The sequence below is a fragment of the Natator depressus genome, chromosome 6 (genome assembly GCF_965152275.1).
Source record: "Natator depressus isolate rNatDep1 chromosome 6, rNatDep2.hap1, whole genome shotgun sequence".
In the NCBI taxonomy this organism is placed as follows: domain Eukaryota; kingdom Metazoa; phylum Chordata; order Testudines; family Cheloniidae; genus Natator; species Natator depressus.
In genome coordinates, this window is record NC_134239.1 from 110,845,096 (window position 1) to 110,864,214 (window position 19,119).

Here is a 19,119-nt window from a genome sequence, read left to right on the forward strand (position 1 = left end):
AAATTACATAGTTGTGTAAGCAAGTTCAGAATGCTGAAGAGTTCAAATTTTTAGTCACCTAACAGGAATCTGTAAAACTCATGTTTGTTCAGTTCTATGAAGAAAAAATTCCAAATGTACAAATTCACAACTGGATTGAAAAAGCTATTCTGGGTAAAATTTTAAAGAATGCTTAAATCCCACTGACTTTCAATGAGGCTTACATTTCTAAGTACTTAGGTTACTTCCAGTAATGGGACTTGGTGTCAGCAGAACACCTGGCTCCAGGCCTGGTTGCTAGGCAACCCAACAAGCTCAGCTGGTCCCAATGAGCCTTCTCCAAATGACCATGCTTCCTAATTGGGCAGGAGATAAAACAGTTACTCACTTTCTCGTAACTGTTGTTCTTCGCGATGTGTTGCTCATGTCCATTCCAAACAGGTGTGAGCGCGCCGCGTGCACGCCAGCCGGAAGATTTTTCCCCTAGCAGCGTCCGTAGGGTCAGCCTGGGAGCCCCCTGGTGTGGCGCCTTCACGGCACCCAATATCGGGCCCCGCCAACCCCCCCACCCCCTCAGTTCCTTCTTGCCGACTATTCCGACAGAGGGGTAGGAGGGTGGGTATTGGAATGGACATGAACACCACATCTCGAAGAACAACAGTTACGAGAAAGTGAGTAACCATTTTTTCTTCTTCGAGTGATTGTCCATGTCCATTCCAAGCAGGTGATTCACAAGCTAGAGCTCCGAGGTGGGGTCAGAGTTATACACAGAAAAGAGCACGGCTCGCCCAAAAGCCACATCATCCCTGGACCGTTGTGTAATTGCATAGTGCAACGTAAACGTATGCACAGAGGACCACATGGCTGCCCTGCAAATTTCCTGAATAGGGACTTGTACCAGGAACACCGCAGAGGAGGCCTGGGCCCTGGTAGAGTGAGCGGTTATCTGCGGAGCAAGCTCCTTTGCCAGGGTATAGTACTCCCTAATGAAGGACTTTATCCATGACGATATGCGTTGAGAGGATTCCGGGAGGCCCTTCATTCTGTCCACCATGGCTACAAAGAGTTGGACGGATTTCCGGAAAGACTTAGTTCTCTCTATATAGAAGGCTAAGGCCCTACGCATGTCCAGTGAGTGCAGCCTGCACTCCCTATTGGAGGAGTGTGGCTTGAGATAAAACACTGGGAGAAAGATGTCCTGGGTCATGTGAAAATGGGAGACGACCTTCGGGAGAAAAGCCGGATGAGGCCTGAGCTGGACCTTATCCTTATGAAAAACTGTGTAAGGGGGCTCAGACGTGAGGGCCCTGAGCTCCAAAACCTGTTGAGCCAAGGTAATTGCCACGAGGAACGCGACCTTGAATGAGAGATATAACAGGGAGCAGGTGGCCAGAGGTTCAAATGGCGGGCCTGTAAGCCTGGAGAGGACTAAATTGAGGTCCCAGGCAGGGACAGGCTGACATGTGTTTGGGAAGAGCCTGTCCAAACCTTTGAGAAAATGGCTGACCATAGGGTTTGCAAAGACTGAGAGACCATCTGAGCCCGGATGGAAAGCGGAGATAGCGGCCAAGTGGACCCTTATTGATGATCAGGACAAGTCTTGATGCTTTATAGATTCATAGATATTAAGGTCAGAAAGAACCATTATGATCATCTAGTCTGACCCAGATCCTCTAGGTGAAGGAGGTAGTCCAGTATAAACAGTATGGAAGTGAGGAGTGGCGACTGACTACGTTGCTCCGCCCAGATGGAAAACCTTTTCCACTTGGCCAGGTAAGTAGCCCTGGTGGAGGGCTTTCTACTACCCAGGAGGACTTGTCTGACCTGGTCTGAACAAGACAGCTCTGTGGCACTTAGCCATAGAGCATCCAGTGCAGCAACTCCAGATTTGGGTACCGGAGTCGGCCCTGGGCCTGCGTGATCAGGTCGGGGATCAGCGGTAAGGTGAGTGGGGCCGCTATGGACATTTCCAGGAGCGAGGTGAACCAGTGCTGATGCAGCCACGCCAGCGCTATTAGTATGACTTGGGCCCGGTCCCTGCGGATCTTGAGGAGCACCCTGTGGACTACGGGGATGGGTGGGAAAGCATATAGCAGGCAACCCTCCCATGAGAGAAAGAAGGCGTCCCCGATGGACCCTGAGCCGTGGCTCCCGAGGGAACAAAATGACATTGCCCGGAGTGGTGAACCGATCTATCTGGGGATAGCCCCAGAACTGGAAGATTGAGCTCACCACGTCTGGCCGAAGGGACCACTTGTGGCCATTGAAGGTCCGACTGAGGCTGTCCGCCAGCGTGTTTCGCACCCCTGTGAGGTATGAAGCCTGCAGGTGGATCGAGTGCTCTATGCAGAAGTCCCACAGCACAAGGGCTTCTCGGCACAGGGGAGAGGAGCGCACACCCCCCGTTTGTTGATATAAAACATTGCCGAGGTGTTGTCCGTGAGGATTGAAACATCTGCCCATTACGTGCATTTTGAAAGCATAGCATGCCAGACGCACTGCCTTCAGCTCTTTGACATTGATGTGAAGAGCGAGGTCCACCGAAGACCAGACGCCTTGGGTCTTGAGGTCCCCTAGGTGAGCCCCCCAACCCAGATCTGAGGCGTCTGACACCAAGGTGAGCGAGGGCTGAGGGCTGGCAAAAGGCACCCCTGCGCAAACCATTCGAGGGTCTAGCCACCATAGGAGGGAGTCCAGTACCAGGCGAGGCAGGGTTATAACCCTGTCCAAAGCATCTCTGGCTGGTCGGTACACTGATACCAGCCAAGACTGGAGTGGGCGCAGCCTGAGCCTGGCATGCTGCACCATGTATGTACAGGAGGCCATGTGTCCCAGCAGCTATAGACAGTTTCTTGCCAACATCGTGGGGAACCGTCTGAGGCTCTGTATGATGTCCTGAAGTGAGTGAAACCTGGCCTCTGGGAGGAACGCCCTGGCTTGGGTAGAGTCCAGGACCGCGCCTATGAACTCTATCCTCTGCACCGGGGACAGAGTAGATTTCTCCTCATTCAGGAGAAGACCTAAGTCAAGGAAGGTCCTCCTTATAAACTCGACCTGAGCCTCCACCTGGGCTCTCGAGCGACCTTTGATCAGCCAGTCGTTGAGGTATGGAAAAACCTGTATCTGGTGCTTGCGCAGGAATGCCGCGACGACTGCCATGCATTTTGTGAATACTCGGGGGGCAGTCAACAGTCCGAACGGGAGGACGGCAAACTGGTAGTGGCCTCTGTTCACCATGAACCTGCGATAGCATCTGTGATGTGGGACTATTGCGATATGAAAACATGCGTCCTTCAAGTCGAAGGCGGCGTACCAGTCTCCTGGATCCAGTGAGCGGATAATGGAGGTTAGTCAGACCATGCGAAACTTGAGTTTCTTTACGTATTTGTTGAGCTGTCGCAGGTCCAGTATAAGTCTGAGGCCCCCCCGGCCTTCGGCATGAGGAAATACCGGGAGTAGAAATCCTTGCCACTTAGCTCCTGAGGAACCTCCTCCACTGCCCCTACCAAGAGGAGGGACTGCACCTCTTGAATTAGAAGTTGCTCGTGAGAGGGGTCCCTGAAGAGGGACGGGAAAGGGAGTTGGGCGGGGGGTGAGGGGGGGGCGGGAGGGTACAGAATTGGATGGAATATCCCCTCTCTACCGTGCAGAACACCCATCGGTCTGAAGTAATTCGAGACCAGGCACGGCAGAAAGGGGATAGACAGGACGAGAAAGTAAGATGGGAAGGATCCAAAGGTCATACTGGCAAGCCATCCTCGACCGTACCCTCAAAAGGGTGGTCTAGAGCCTGGTGGGGCCCTGGGCTGGCCCGAGCTTTGTCCAGAGGGAGGGCGTTGCCTCCGAGTGCTCCTGTTCCGCCTAAACGGAGCGTCCTGGCGGTCTGGGGGTTGGTAAGGACGAGGGGCAGGTTGAGGCCTAAAATGTCTGCGCTGGGTAGCAGGCATGTGAAGCCCCAGCGAACGAAGGGTAGCCCTCGAGTCCTTCAAGCTGTGAAGTCTCTTATCCGTCTTCTCGAAGAGAGCTACACCCTCAAAGGGAAGGTCTTGAACTGTCTGCTGAACCTCGTGGGGAAGACCAGAGATCTGTAGCCAGGAGCCTCTCCTCATAACTACCCCTGTGGCTGAAGTGCGGGAGGCCGCATCCACCGCGTCCAAGTTTCCCCTCCTCCACGAGCACAGAGAAAACCCCCCGAGCTTCCTGGGGCAGAAGTTCTGTAAACTTAGCCATAGACGAGCAGGTGTTATGCCCATAGCGGCTTAGTATGGCCAGCTGGTTGGCTATACGAAGTTGCAGGCCTCCTGTCAAGTAGGCTTTCCAGCCAAACAGGTCCAGTTTCTTGGCATCCCTGTTTTTAGGGGTGGATCCTTGAAACCCTTGTTGTTCTCTCTGATTGGCCACGTTGACCAAAGAGTCCAGAGGAGGGTGGGTGTGAAGACATTCATACCCTCTAGAGGGAACAAAGTAGCTGCACTCGGATTTCTTGGCCATAGGTGCCAGAGAAGCAGGATTTTGCCACAAGTTCTTAGATGTTTCGGTTATCGACTTGATAAATGGCAATGCAACCCTGGATGGGCCGGAGGGAGCCAGGATGTGTATGACAGGGTCTAAATCCTCTTCCACTTCCTCAGCCTGAATCCCCAGGCTTTGGGCGGCCCCCCTCAAAAGAGAAGAGCCCGGCTGTCCTCCAAAGGACGAGGAAGACAGAACAGGAGGTGGGCCCAGTTCACTGCCTTCGGCCCCCCTGGGGTCCCTCAGCATGCAGTACTCGGGCTGTGGAGCCGGTACCAATGAAGAACTCTGCACCACAGCTGGTGCCGGGGCAGATAAAACCGCTGGGACCGAGACAGTCGGGGTCGGTAGGGACGGAGCTAAGGCTTCCACCAGTGCCATCACCTGGAGAGCCGGTGCCAGAGCTGGCTGAGGTATTGGTGCCGAAACCATGTGAGTCGGCAGGGCCACTCCAACTGAGGGCGCCGCCGTCATAGGCGGTACTGGCGCTGACTGTGGCACGAATGACGCCAAGGACACCGACACCGTTCTGGAGCATGGACCATGGACTTTACCCTGGCTCTGATGGTACGCCCAGGGTGTCCAGAAGGGCCATTGGGCAGGTGGTTGCCACTGTTGCTGCCATGGTGCTGGGTATGGTTGGTGACTGCGCCGGGACCTGGACCTTCTGCTCCACGATCTGCTAGATTGAGCTGTGTCCACCTCCGACTCAGAAGTCTCCGAATAAGACGACCACAGAGGAGCAGTCCCCTGGGTCGCCAACAAACGACTACTCGAATCCGGGGAGCGGTGCGCTTCCTGCGTCTGTCCAGGCGGTGCCGGAGATGGAGACTGACGGGCCATCATGGTTGGCTTACCCCTGGAGTGGAACAGGGGGTGTGCGGTCGCCGGAGATTTGTCCCTCCTTTGGGGGGAGGACAGCACCTGGAGGCGCATCAGATCTGTTGCCGCCTCGAACGCCTCCAGCATCAATGGTGGTTGTATGTCCACCAGATGGTCCGGGGACCGAGGAGCGTTCGGACTCTACTGGACCCCAGCCGGGGCAGGAGTCGACGAAACCCTGGGTGGAAACGAGGCGGAGGCAGTCTGTCCTGAGCCACTCGTGGACAGCGCCAGCCCCTTAGGTTTCAAGGGGGGAGATCGGTCCCTCACCAGCCTCCTCTTCTTTACCGGCACCGGAGATGGAGAATGGTGCCGAACTGAGGCCGACGCCCTATGGCCCAAGTAGCGGCAGTGCCGGTGGGCTTTAGAGTCCTTAGCCGGGCCCGTTTCGCGTGCCGTTGGCACCAGAGCGCTGCACACTAAAGAGGATGTGCTCGGTGCCGGGTCGTTGAGTCGGATTGCAGTCTCAGAGCCGCCTCCACGAGCAGGAGTTTTAGTCTCTGCTCTCTGTCCTTAAGGGTTCTTGGGCAGAAACCCTTGCAAATGCGGCACTTGTCCTTTTGGTGAGTCTCACCAAGGCACTGCAGGCAAGACGAATAAGGATCACTCTTGGGCATAAACTTTCCACAGGACTCACTGAGTTTAAACCCCGGAGACTCGGGCATACCCCCGAAGGGGAAATGAACTATCTAACAAACCACTACTAACTATATGAAAAAGTATAACTCTAGCGAATAACTATTGAACTATGTACAGTAAGAAGAAAGACACTGCTAAGGCACTTGCTGTAAGAGCGAGCAAAGTTCCAACTAGCCGTCATGGGCGGTAAGAGGGAACTGAGGGCTGGGGGGGTCGGTGGGGCCCGATATCGGGCGCCGTGAAGGCACCACTCCAGGGGGCGCCCAGGCTGACCCTAAGGACACTGCTAGGGGAAAAATCTTCCGGCTGGCATGCACGCGGCGCGCGTACACCTGCTTGGAATGGACATGAACAAACACTCGAAGAATCTACAGCTGCTATGTGAGCCTTCCAGTGGCAGCAGCAGCACAGCGGCTGCTCCACACATACCCTGTCCCTGCTTCCAACCCTTGTTTCAGCCCCACTCTGGCCTGCCTCCAGCCCTTGCTCCAGCCTTGCCTCCTCTCCACTCCAGTCTAGTCTTTGTCATTCCCTTAACATTCCTCCTCAATAAGGGAGCCAGATTCGCCCGGTCAGCCAATGTGCAGACTGCGTTTTATCACCTGAAAGGAGTCTTCACATCCACTCCTATCCTAAACCACCCAGACCCCACTTGGGCCTTCATCACTGAAACGGATGCCTCACACTTTGCAATGGGTGCAGTCTTTTCTCGATTCACAGGTCCCCACCAGCTACTTCACCTCTGTGCCCTTTTCTCCCAGAAACTGATGCCCACAGAGAAAAAATATGACACTAGGACAAGAACTCCTGACTATAAGGGCTGCCTTTGAGGAGTTGCACACCTCCTTGAAGCGGCCCATGCCCCTGTGCAGACCAATCACAAAAACCTAGAGCACTTACAGACAGCTTAACGGTTAAGCAAATGCCAGATCCATTGGGTGTCTTTTCTATCCAGATTCAATTTTACAATCCCGTACCACTCATGGACTAAGAATGGGAAAGCAGACCTGTCCCACAAGGGTGAGCACCACAAAGTAGAGGAAGAAGCTCTTTCAACTGTTATCAAACCCTCCCAGTTTATCAGAAGAACAGGCGAGGGCCATCTGATGATCACCATCTGCTCTCTGCTCCCCAGCAACCCATTGGCAGCGCCAATCTGCCAGTCCCTGGAAAACTTGGGCACCTCCCTTGAGTCAAGCTTCCTTCTACAGCAAGGCCTTCTCTACTATGGGGATAGCCTTTACATTCCTGAAGGAAAGCCCCAACTCCAAGTATTGAGGTTATGCCACAACTCCCCCATGACAGGACATTTTCGGGCAATTTAAGACCGGAAACCTGATTTCCAGGTATTTCTGGTGGCCAACCTTATGAAAAGACATCAAGGACTACATTAGGATGTGTGATCTCTGTGCCCACACTAAAAGACCACACAAGACCAGTGGGCTTTCTCCATTCTCTTCCCACACCTACATGTCCATAGTCCCTCCTCTCAATTGACTTCATTGTGGAGCTGCCCCACTACCAAGGGCACTCGATATTCCCGACAGTTGTGGAATTCCTGACAAAAACGGCCCATTTGAACCCTGCTGTATGCTTCCATCAGCCTGTGAAACAGCACAGCAATTCTTGGAACATGCCCGCATACCTAAACACATCATTTCTGATCAGGGTGCCCAATTTGTTTCCTGGTTCTGACAGGACTTCCTCCACCTTCCTGGCATCAAGATCCTCATTTCAACTGCCTACCACCCTCAGACTTACTCTGAACTGAAGTGTCAACCAGACACTGAAACAGTCTCTCTCATGTTTTTTGAATTTCCACCAACATGACTGGGTTCTCCTATTGCCAGGCCGAATTCGCTTACAATATTGCAACCCACGTCTCCACCCGGCAAAGCCCATTCTCCGTGAACTCTGATTTTCTACCTTGGTTTCAGCCTAAACTATGAGAAGGCTCCCCTGTTCCAGCAGCCACACACTGGGTCTTCCCTCTCCAACAAATTCATCAGGAGCTCATGGAGTATTTGGTGGCTGCCAACGAGTCTCATAACAGCTATGCTGATAGACATCAGCAAGTAACCCCGGACTTAAACATAGGTGACACGATGGGGCTTCCCGTCCAGAACTTGGTCAACCCATCCCTCTGCCAACCTCGACCATAAGTGCTTCAACCCCTTTCAGATGACCCAGAAAATAAATCCAGGGAGTTCAAACTCCAGCTCCCAAAGCCCGTCAAGAGCTACCCAGTCTTTCATGTCGTCTTTCCCAAACCATTCCTTAACAACCCCTTCCTCAGACAGATGGATCCACTGCCATCACCAATAATGGCCAGTGGGGAGGAAGAATGTGAGGTCCATCAAATCCTTGATTCCCAACAGGTCAGAGGTAAGATCCAGTACTTAGTTGACTGCAAGGAATACATGCCAGAGGAGCAATCCTGGGAGACCACAGAAAACATCCATGCCCACATCCTGTTACAGGAATTTCACCAACAGTACCATGACAAACCAGGGCCAAGGGCCCCTAGAAGTAGCTAGGGGAGAGGGTACTATCAGGAGAACAGCTAGCTCCCAGCATGGTTGCTAGGCAACCCAGCAAGTTCTGTTTGGCCCAGTGAGCCTGCTCCAAAGAGTCAAACTTCCTGATTGGGCAGGAGAGCCTGCGGCCTGCTACTTGAGCTTGCAGGGGCAGCTGCACAGCTGCTGCTCCATGTGTACCACATCCACAGCTGTGCTTGCCTGCTCCTGCTTCCAGCCCTAGCTCCGGTCCCGTTCCAGCCATGCCTCCTGTCTGCTCCAGTCCAGTCTTTGCCTCCCAGTTCTGCCCCGGTCCTGAATCCAGTTTAAACCTTTGGCTTGGCTTCTCAACCCCGACTTCAGCTTCAATCTCAGCCTGGTACCTAACTCCTGGATATACACTTGCCACTTCTATGGTTGTTGCAGTGGCCGTTCAGAGAAGGTCCAGCTGCACCTATTAAGTAGGCTGCCCAAACTCTGGTAGCTTACACTTGGGTTCCTAAATTGGGCACTTTTGAAACTTTTATCCTCTGTTATTATGAGAGTGATTCTTTCTCCTTTAAAGTCAATAGCAAAATTCCTATTGGCTGCAGTGGTGCAGGATCAGACTATTTCTTCATTGCTAAAAATATCACAAAACAAAGTTTAGTTGTACATCCGCCTCAGTACTAATATGTGACCTGCATTAACTTTAAGGAGAGTCACAAGTACAGCCAGAGAAGAAAAGTTCCTAAAGAGATACACAAACACACTACCGAAAAGAAAGTCAGATATGAAGCATACACAGGACTGGCTTAAGGATATTTGGAGCCATAGACACCCCTCAAAGGGCTGCCACATATGCCATCTAAGGGGTGAGTGTCAGGCCCTTCATGCAGGCTGGGACCACACTCCTCTCTAAAGCACTGCTTCCTGTTTCAAGTGGTCTGAGGTCTGTCCCACAGAAGCCTCAGCCCCATGCATCCCTCTGTGCAGGGTTGTCTGCCAGTGGGAATTACTGAAAGCTTGTTTCTTATTTCTAAAAATTTTCAACTTTCTATTAGCTTTAACCATCCTCTCACTTTCCCATTTCTCATTCATTACATGAATTTTCAACCTGGGTCCCATGAACAGGTGTCAGTAGATGACAACCACCCTGGGCCTTTCTATGTTGTTAGAAAGATCTTTCTAAATTGACAGGAAGATCTTGGCTACATGGGAAGAAGGGAAAAGGGATGTCAATATAGTACAAGTTGAGAACCACTGATTTATTACATCAGCTTGTTGCATCATGTCTTAAATTAGGCACCAATTCTGTATCTGTGCAGGCAAACCCATGTGGAGTCTCATTTAGCCTGAATACACTCTGAAGCAGGGGCCATGGCTTCCTTTCTTTGCATAATGTCTAGCAAACTGCCTGACTGAGACCTCCAGGCATTATCGTAATAGAAATAATATTAAGACAAACAGTATAAAATCAGCAGCTTTGAAGCAAATGCACAAACGTTCCTGTGTAAAACTATAGCAACTGATGGTTTTCAGAAGTGTTCTGAAAAATTTTAAAAGTGGATATATCCATATTTTATATTCAACAGTGGAATTCAATATTCAGCCAGTTTTTTAATTTTAAGTCCAGCTTGTTTAGCTATTCAGCTTTTTTAATGTAAACATCTTTTCCTTCCTGATTAGTGTCATGTCCAGTAACTGCTGACAAAAATATAGATCAGAGCATGGTTTTAATTAGATTCTTTTTACACTCTTACATGCCTTTATATATGTGTAAGAAGAATCTATATCATTCTACAGTATCAATCTAGGATTTTCTTATTTTAACACTAACTAGTTATTTATACTGATGTCAGAGGAATTAACTCTGTGTATTCCCTAGATTCCAATCCACTCATTTCTAATAAAGTTCCTATAGTATGTATGTAGTTTATAAGAGCAATAATATTAATGTGCAGTAATTCAGTTAAAATTAAGATTTCCAGTATGTTGCTTTACACAGGACTTGGGTACTGTGGCATCTGAGCTATCTTAGCAAACAAGAGAGTCTATTTACGCTTGCATGGAGCTCCAACTTCCGTCTTTGACTACATTCCTGTTTTATGATGGTCATCATAATACCTCGCACTTACTTAATAGTACACAGGGCTGAAGGATGCTTTCACCAGTGACAAAAATGAAGTATTCCATAGAAACTGGGGAGAGCTTAAGCCTTCAATTTTGCACATAAAAAATTCAACTTTTCATTTAAAAAAGTTTCTGTAATTGTGAAGGCAACCTTCCAAATACAAGAATATAAACCCACTGCAGTATTGTCTTCCTGAGTTTGTAGACCGATACCTAACTCCACTGCCTCTGTGGTTCTCATAGCTCTAACAAGCAGCTAAATTGTCATTGCTGCTACCCAGGAACTTGTGGGCAGTAGCATGAAAAACTATACAGATGCATACAGTCCAGTTTCACATTCTTATTGTTTAGGAAGGCTCTAAGTGACAGCATAGGCAGGTATTGTAGTCTACATTAATGGAGACTAAAAACCCAAAATATGAGGCTGGAAAAACAGAGTAGCAAAAAAGCTCTGTCCTATCCTTTCTCACAGGAGACTTTAGAGAGGGAAAAGAAAGCTCCTTTGCCCCTACCTGAGCTAGATGGGGATAGAGATTCAAAGGTATCTGACACTTACTAGCCAGGAGCTAATGGAATCCCCAACCAGAAATTTGAAACAATCCTTTGGCAGGACTGGTAGCACCCTTCCTAGCAGCTGGGGAGAATGGACAACTTATGTTGACAAATGGCTGCTCCTAACAAGAGTCTTTAGACTTAAGCTACACATAATGGGCTTCAGTAGACCTATAATCTATTTCTTCTCTCGTGGCCATGATCTACCCAGGATTAAATGAGCACTCCATACAGTCACATTTGCTTATGTTGTGACCATTACACAACTGATGGAGGTACTCAAGACATTGTAGGTGAAAATCTCCTCCAGAATTTGTCTTTTTTGATACTTGTTTAAGACTTGGGACCCAGAACTAAACAATTTCAACCAATTTTTCTGAGCATATACGTGTGTGCACACACACACAAAACTCAAGATGAGTTATCTTCCTCACACTTGGTATATTTTATCAGCTACTACAGTAAAAGACTACCACTGAAATAATTCTCTCTTCTACAACCAAGTCAAGAGAGGTTACAAGATTCTTTTTTAACAAATACACTGGAAAACATTTTGTGTACTCATGACACAGCCTAAGACTTTTAGATCATCATATCAAATATCATTACAGTCATAGCCCTTTAAACTTGAACTGAAAAGTTCCTCATCTAATGCAGAACAAGAATCTGATCGATAGACTTATCCCACTTCCAACGCCCTTCTTTCTGAAAGCATCAGAAGAGCCGGCAACCAATTTATCAGATTAATCTGGTATATGTTTTCAAAGTTTCCTTATCGATTAATGCACTAGCTCTCTCTCTATCCATTTCCCTAAGGCAGACTTCTTGTTGCAATGCCTGTTTAGCCTGTAATAAATAAGAATGATTGAGGAGAAAGACTAGGTGGACCTTCTAGAATTGTCAGAGGGAAGCATACTGGTTTCCCTTCCTAATGTGAAAAGCAGCCAATTAATCAACTATGGTACAGCCATCACATATGAAACATTAGAAGTGTTTTTGTAAGCATTTCCAGGAAACAGATGATTTACTAATGCATTCTCTTTCACAAAAGTATTGTCTCATTCCCAACAGTGTTCTACCGGAGCAGTGGATTCTGTCTGTTCTGACTTAGCTACGTTGTCTGACCCCATAAATATACTGGAGGACACAGTCTTTCCCCAAGGCTTACCTTCTGAAACAGATTTTTTAAATTCTCCAGATTGAGAGATGCTAAAAGGCATACGTTCAATATATGGCTGAAGGAGCTGTAGTTTGTTTCAAAATAGAATTAGCATGGTATTTCTTCTCTCCACTATAGAGAAAATCCGCCAAACATTGTGGTGAATTTGTCAACCAGCAGGTACTGTTCCCTGATGGACAGAATTGGTTGTATCTCTAGTCTCTTCAGACTGACATAATTCTGGAGCAAAAACTGATTTAGCTTTTAATTGACATCAGTTTCATAGAATAGGAAAACATATCCCTGGGCAGCTTCTTCCATAGTTTAAGTAATCCAATATTGTTAGAAAGTAAGTTGTCTAAAAAACCAAAGTATTATTAGCTGGTATGTCTTGGTTCCCAAGATCCCTATCACTACTGCTTAGCTAATATTCCTCCATTAGATTTTTTTGTAAATCATACCTTTCTACATTAACCCTTTTTCCTTATTATGACAGATACAGACCAGTTGCAGAAAAACAAATCCAACACACACATATTATACAATATATTTTACCAATAACTAACATTGTTCAGAGTATCTAACTATGAATTGCAGACATCTTACCTCGCCAAATGCACCTCTTCCAATTACTTTTATAATTTCAAAGTCATCTCGATGAAGTTGCATTTCCTTCACCAATTGTGTAAATGGTTTTGCTGTTAAAAAAGTAAAAATTAAAATTATAACACATAGAAGTATAACAAATTAAAAATGAAATATCTACAGCTCTATGTCAAAGTTACATTTAGAACTTTGGCTTTTCATCAAGAACATATGTTTAAAATATAAATATAAGCAACCCAAGAAAGATCTAGAAAATTAAGATGTAAAATACTGATTAAACAGTGTATATTTACAGAATAATTTCAAACCTTTTTTTAATAGAGATTATTTTTGCATTCCCCCTCTATCAACCCTACACATACAAGGACATTTATTTAGTTCTCTAAAAATTATACGAAAATGTTGGAAATTTTTGCTTATGTTGACAGCTGATCGTAGGAGTAATAATGGAATTAGTCGGGCACTTAAATATCATCATAAAGCAGTCTATTGCCCTGTTGATAAACAGCAGCCAGCACAAACACCCGAAAGTGCTCTGTAGGTTACTGTTTAAGTACTGACATAGAATACACATGCATACGAGGTTAGTTCACTGAAGATTTTATAATTTGATTCATCAACCAAGGATAAGCAAGTATATATAAGGCATGAGTTTTCTTAAATATTTCAGGAATTACATATTGTTTCAGTGGGGAAGGTTAACGTTAAAGTTAAGTCAACTCTACTGGTAAACCAAGAAGAAAATTCAGTACACTATTTAGTCATCACACGGAAAGGAACCTTATTCAAAATGGTCTAACTTCATTTGCAATGATCAACTCAACCTCCACAAGCTAAATTTTTATAACCCATTTTCAGAGGACAGGTGCATACTGCACTCAAGAACAATAAAGTAATCTTCTCCCAGAATGCATGTGTCTGCTTTAGAACTTAGGCTTTTTTTGAGCTTTTGGCTCTTTTCTTCTATCAACAGTTATGGTGACTTGATTGGGGTCCCTGTTGGGATCTAGCTTTGAAGTCTGTAGCTTAGGAGTTAACCTGTGATCCCTAGACATACTCCCTTGATTTTTCTTACTTGTCCTCCATGAACACTGAAACATTCAGCTACACCAGGGGTTCTCAAACTGGGGGTCAGGACCACACAGGGGGTCCCGAGGTTATTACATGGGGGGGGGGTCATGAACTGTCAGCCTCCACCCCAAACCCCACTTTTTAACCAGCATTTATAATGGTGTTAAATATATAAAAAATGTTTTTAATTTATAGGGGGGGGGGTCGCACTCAGAGGCTTGCTATGTGAAAGGGGTCACCAGTACAAAAGTTTGAGAACTACTGAGCTACACTATATGTAGGAAATCCCCCCCCCACCCTGTAACGTAGAATACCGATATTAAAGGGATTCCTTGCATTGTGCATACATGAGGATCCAGGTTCCAGATAATAGGCTCTGTATTTTCACCATTTAACCTGGTAAGTATTAAGAAAAGAAAGACAAAGAAAGGAGAGAAAAAGTTTAACTTCGTGCTGACTGGACTATGAAAGAACTACTTGAGGTCGTCTAGAGATTTTATTACTGTCTCCGCTTTAATTTGTAAAAGATAAAATTTCCCTTCTTTCTACCATACCATAAAACACACTTTATTGGTAATTATTAGACATAGAAATTTCAACCCCAACAAAACTTATTTTCACCTGTAACAGGGTGAAGCACCACACATCAACTATCACTGGTTTTGACTGAGCCCAGACTCAGATTTAGCTGTAAAAAGCTGACACCATAGCATAAGTAATGAGCTAATAACCCACATAGAATTCCTTAGAGGAAAAGGTGGCTGCAGTATGAGATATTTGTCAGATTTCAGATTCTGGACACAAAACTATGTAGGATGAGCACAGATCTGAAAGTCCCAATTGCAGATTATAGTACTGTAGTTAGGTTTAACCAAGGAAAACCAAATTCTCAAACCAAAAATTGATCTACTGTTTAATAAAATAAGAGAAAAATCTCTCTATTGGAGAACTGCTAAATTCCCCTGTTGGTACCTGGGACAACTCTGTGTAGAAAAGTTGGATGTTTTTGTCCATAGCCACCACCTCCATTCAGTTTGATGGTACTACCCCTTCTTCCAAACAAGGAAACTGAGGATCAGAACCTTCAATTCACAATTCTACTGATATGTACCTCCGCATGAGACAAATATCTAGAACAACACATCCTGATCTCAATTGGGGCTGGTAGACACTACCGTAAATACAGTTCAAGGGGCAATTCCTCAGCAAAACTCCACTGAAGTCAATGGAGCTAAACCAATTCACATCAGCTGAGGATCTGAACCAATAAGTAGTAGTACTGATAATTTTAAAAACTGTAGCAAGCTGGAGATCTAATGCATGAAGGTTCTTCTGCAAGACTCTTCACTGACTATTTGCCTCTCCTGCTGAAAAATGAACCTCCACTTATTTAAATAATACATCCTGGAGCTCTGGTCTAAGGTTATTATTTGGTACCAGCAGAACTCAGATCACTGTGGGAAGACAGTTATATTTTTTACTATGGACACTATTCAGTTTGAGAACATATTACAATGGCTGGTAAAGAATTTGGACAAACATACTCCAGCAGCAGACTAACCAACGTAAGAAAAGCTGTCTGTAACGTCATTAAGAATTTTCTTGGAAAGTTATTTTATTGCTTTATTTTGGACTAGAAAGTTGTTTATATCTGCATGTATCTTTGCTTTTCTGTTGAATTGCACACTAGTTATTTCTTTATGATATTAAATTGAAATATCTTCCAATTTTCTTGTCTTGGTTCTACTTTTACATGTTTTTAGTGCCCCATCGCCCCAGGGATGTGATTTAGTAGCATGCATATGCCTGGTAAGATTAGGAGATGAGTAGGAACTTGTTCTGTAATGTATGGTTAGGTTGCCTCCACCGTACTCATCAGGATGATGCATTGTGACATACCAACCACTGTGCTATTTTTATTAAAGAAAAGATCTTTAAGCTTTTTCAGTCATAGGCCACAACGCATGTTACAAAGGAAGACAAGTGTCAATCTCCATTCTATAAATAGGGAAACCGATAAGAGTTCTCTCTATAGATCTGGTATCAGTTAAGTGCACTGTTCTACTTTTTTATATCTAATTTTGATTACGTAAATTGGAAATGGGCTTATGATAAATATTGAAATAAAGGTAATACATTATGAAGCATTTCATATCATTAAATGGTAGCATGAATTATGGTGGTGGCATTTACTAACTTTTGTTACTCATATTGCTGTCAGGGTGGCATTATCTGGACTGTTTATGCATGAATGTATTTTTAAGGCTTTGTAAAGGGTGACCAGAACTTGAGATGTGCACTCTGTATGCTATAAAGTTTGAATAAATATATTTCTTCCCTCCCTCAAACTGTTGCCCAATTATTTTATTTTATTTATATAAATGTGTGTGTGTGTGTGTGTATGTATCACCTAGGAGGCCTAGCTGTGGATCAGGATCCCACTGTGCTAGGTGCTGTACAAACACAGAATAAAAAAAAAAGAGTCCCCACCCCAAGGAGTTCACAATCTAAGAACAGAGACAGATGGATATTTATTCAGAGAGATGGGGGGAGCACAAAAGATGTACCTATGTAATAAGTAAGTAATAGGTGTCTTTTATGAGGTCTTGTAGGAGAAGGAGTTAAATTTCAGAAAATAAGGCATATATGCTTTCAGACCATAACACATACTACATATTTTTATTGATATTGTCATAAATGTATGAGTATGATAATCCTAACATACCCTACTTTCAAGTTAAACAACTTTTCCATCACACATACCATTATCCACTTTCCCCCCCACACCAGAGAATTTCAAGGAATTTTCCTTCCTTCTTAGAATTATAGGAGATTAGGATTAGAAGAGACCTCAGGAGGTCATCTAGTCCAACCCCTGCTCAAAGCAGGACCAACCCCAGCTAAATCATCCCAACCAGGGCTTTGTCAAGCCGGGCCTTAAAAACCTCTAAGGAAGGAGATTCCACCACCTCCCTAAGTAACTCATTCCAGTGCTTCGCCACCTTCCTAGTGAAATAGTTTTTCCTAATATCCAACCTAGACCTCCCGCACAGCAACTTGAGACCATTGCTCCTTGTTCTGTAATCACTCAGAACAGCCTAGCTCCATCCTGTTTGGAACCCCCCTTCAGGTAGCTGAAGGCTGCTATCAAATCCTCCCTCACTCTTCTCTTCCATTAGGGGTTGTCTACACTTACCAGAGATCAATGCATTGCTGGCCGCTTTAGCGGGTCTAGTGAAGACCCGCTAAATCGACCGCAGATCGCTCTCCCGTCAACTCCTGTATTCCACCTGAATGAGAAGCGCAAGGGGAGTCGACGGGAGAGCATCTCCCGTTGACATAGCATAGTTTGGACCCCGTGGTAAGTAGATCTAAGAATGTCGGCGTCAGCTATGTAGCTGAAGTTGCATAACTAGACTGATCTCCACCCGTAGCGTAGACAAGGCCTCAGCCTCTCCTCGTAAGTCATATGCCCCAGCCCCCTAATCATTTTCATTGCCCTCCACTGGACTCTCTCCCTTTTTGTCCACATCCCTTCTGTAGTGAGGAGGGGGCAAAACTGGATGCAATACTCTGGATGTGGCATCATCAGTGTCGAATATAAGGGAATAATCATTTCCCTCGATCTGCTGGCAATGCTCCTACTAATGCAGCCCAATATGCCGTTAGCCTTCTGGGCAACAAGGGCACACTGTTGACTCATATCCAGCTTCTCGTCCACCGTAATCCCCAGGTCCTTTTCTGCAGAACTACTGCTTAGCCAGTCCATCCCCAGCCTGTAGCAGTGCATGGGATTCTTCCATCTTAAGTGCAGGATTCTGCACTTGTCCTTGTTGAACCTGATACGATTTCTTTTGGCCCAAACCTCCAATTTGTCTAGGTCACTCTGGACCCTATCGCTCCCCTCCAGTATATCTACCTCTTCCCCAAGCTTAGTGTCATCTGCAAGCTTGCTGAGGGTTCAATCCATCCCATCATCCAGATCATTAATGAAGACGTTGAACAAAACTGGACCCAGGACTGACCCCTGGGGCACTCCACTTGATACTGGCTGCCAACTAGACATCAAGCCATTGATTACTTCCCATTGAGCTCGACGATCTAGCCAGCTTTCTATCTACCTTATAGTCCATTCATCCAGTCCATACTTCTTTAACTTGCTGGCAAGAATACTATGGGAGATCGCATCAAAAGCTTTGCTAAAGTCAAGGTATATCACGTCCACCACTTTCCCCATATCCACAGAACCAGTTATCTCATCATAGAAGGCAATCAGGTTGGTCAGGCATGACTTGCCCTTGGTGAATCCATGCTGACTGTTCCTGACCACCTTCCTCTCCTCCAAGTGCTTCAAAATGGATTCCTTGAGGACTTGCTCCATGATTTTTCCAGGGACTGAGGTGAGGCTGACCGGTCTGTAGTTCCCCGGATTCTCCTCCTCCCTTCCTTCCTTTTTTTTTTAAAAAAAAGAAGATGGGCACTGTATTTGCCTTTTTCCAATTGTCCCAGACCTCCCCGACCACCACAAGTTTTCAAAGATAATGGCCAATGGCTCTGCAATCTCAGACAACTCTTTCAGCACCCTTGGATGTATTGCATCCGGCCCCATGGACTTGTGCATGTCCAGCTTTTCTAAATAGTCCTTAACCTGTTCTTTCACCACTGAGGGCTCCTCACCCCCTCCCGATACTGTGCTGCCCAATGTAGCACTCTGGGAGCTGACTTTGTCTGTGAAGACCAAACACAAAAAAAGCATTGAGTACTTCAGCTTTTTCCACACCATCTGTCACTAGGTTGCCTCCCCCACTCAGTAAGGGTCCCGCAATTTCCCTGACCTCCTTGTTGCTAACATACCTTGCCCTACTATAACCATTTAACCGGCTATTTCTTGTTTGTGCAAAAAGGAAATGTAGCTTGAGTAAATGAAATGCACTTTCAGATGCTGTGAACATGGGGGTGTGGTTTAAGTTATTCAGAGTTGATAAATTCTTAAGTAGATTCAAAGTAGCAACTTTTGAGAACTGTTTCGGCAAAGTACACCACACAAAATTAGCAGCAAACTAAAAAAGGTAAAGTCTTTTTTTTTTATTA

At 46.1% G+C, this 19,119-nt stretch overlaps 1 protein-coding gene across 7 annotated transcripts in view; it reads right to left on the reverse strand.

Moving 5' to 3' along the window:
* The window catches only part of CDC42BPB (CDC42 binding protein kinase beta), a 140,660-nt gene that overhangs the window by 88,612 nt on the left and 32,929 nt on the right, over positions 1-19,119 (reverse strand). For all 7 annotated transcript variants that reach the window (XM_074956277.1, XM_074956282.1, XM_074956279.1 and 4 more), the window contains exon 2: positions 12,958-13,049. In XM_074956277.1, the coding sequence (XP_074812378.1) occupies positions 12,958-13,049 (92 nt within the window). The remainder of the gene's footprint in view (positions 1-12,957; positions 13,050-19,119) is intronic.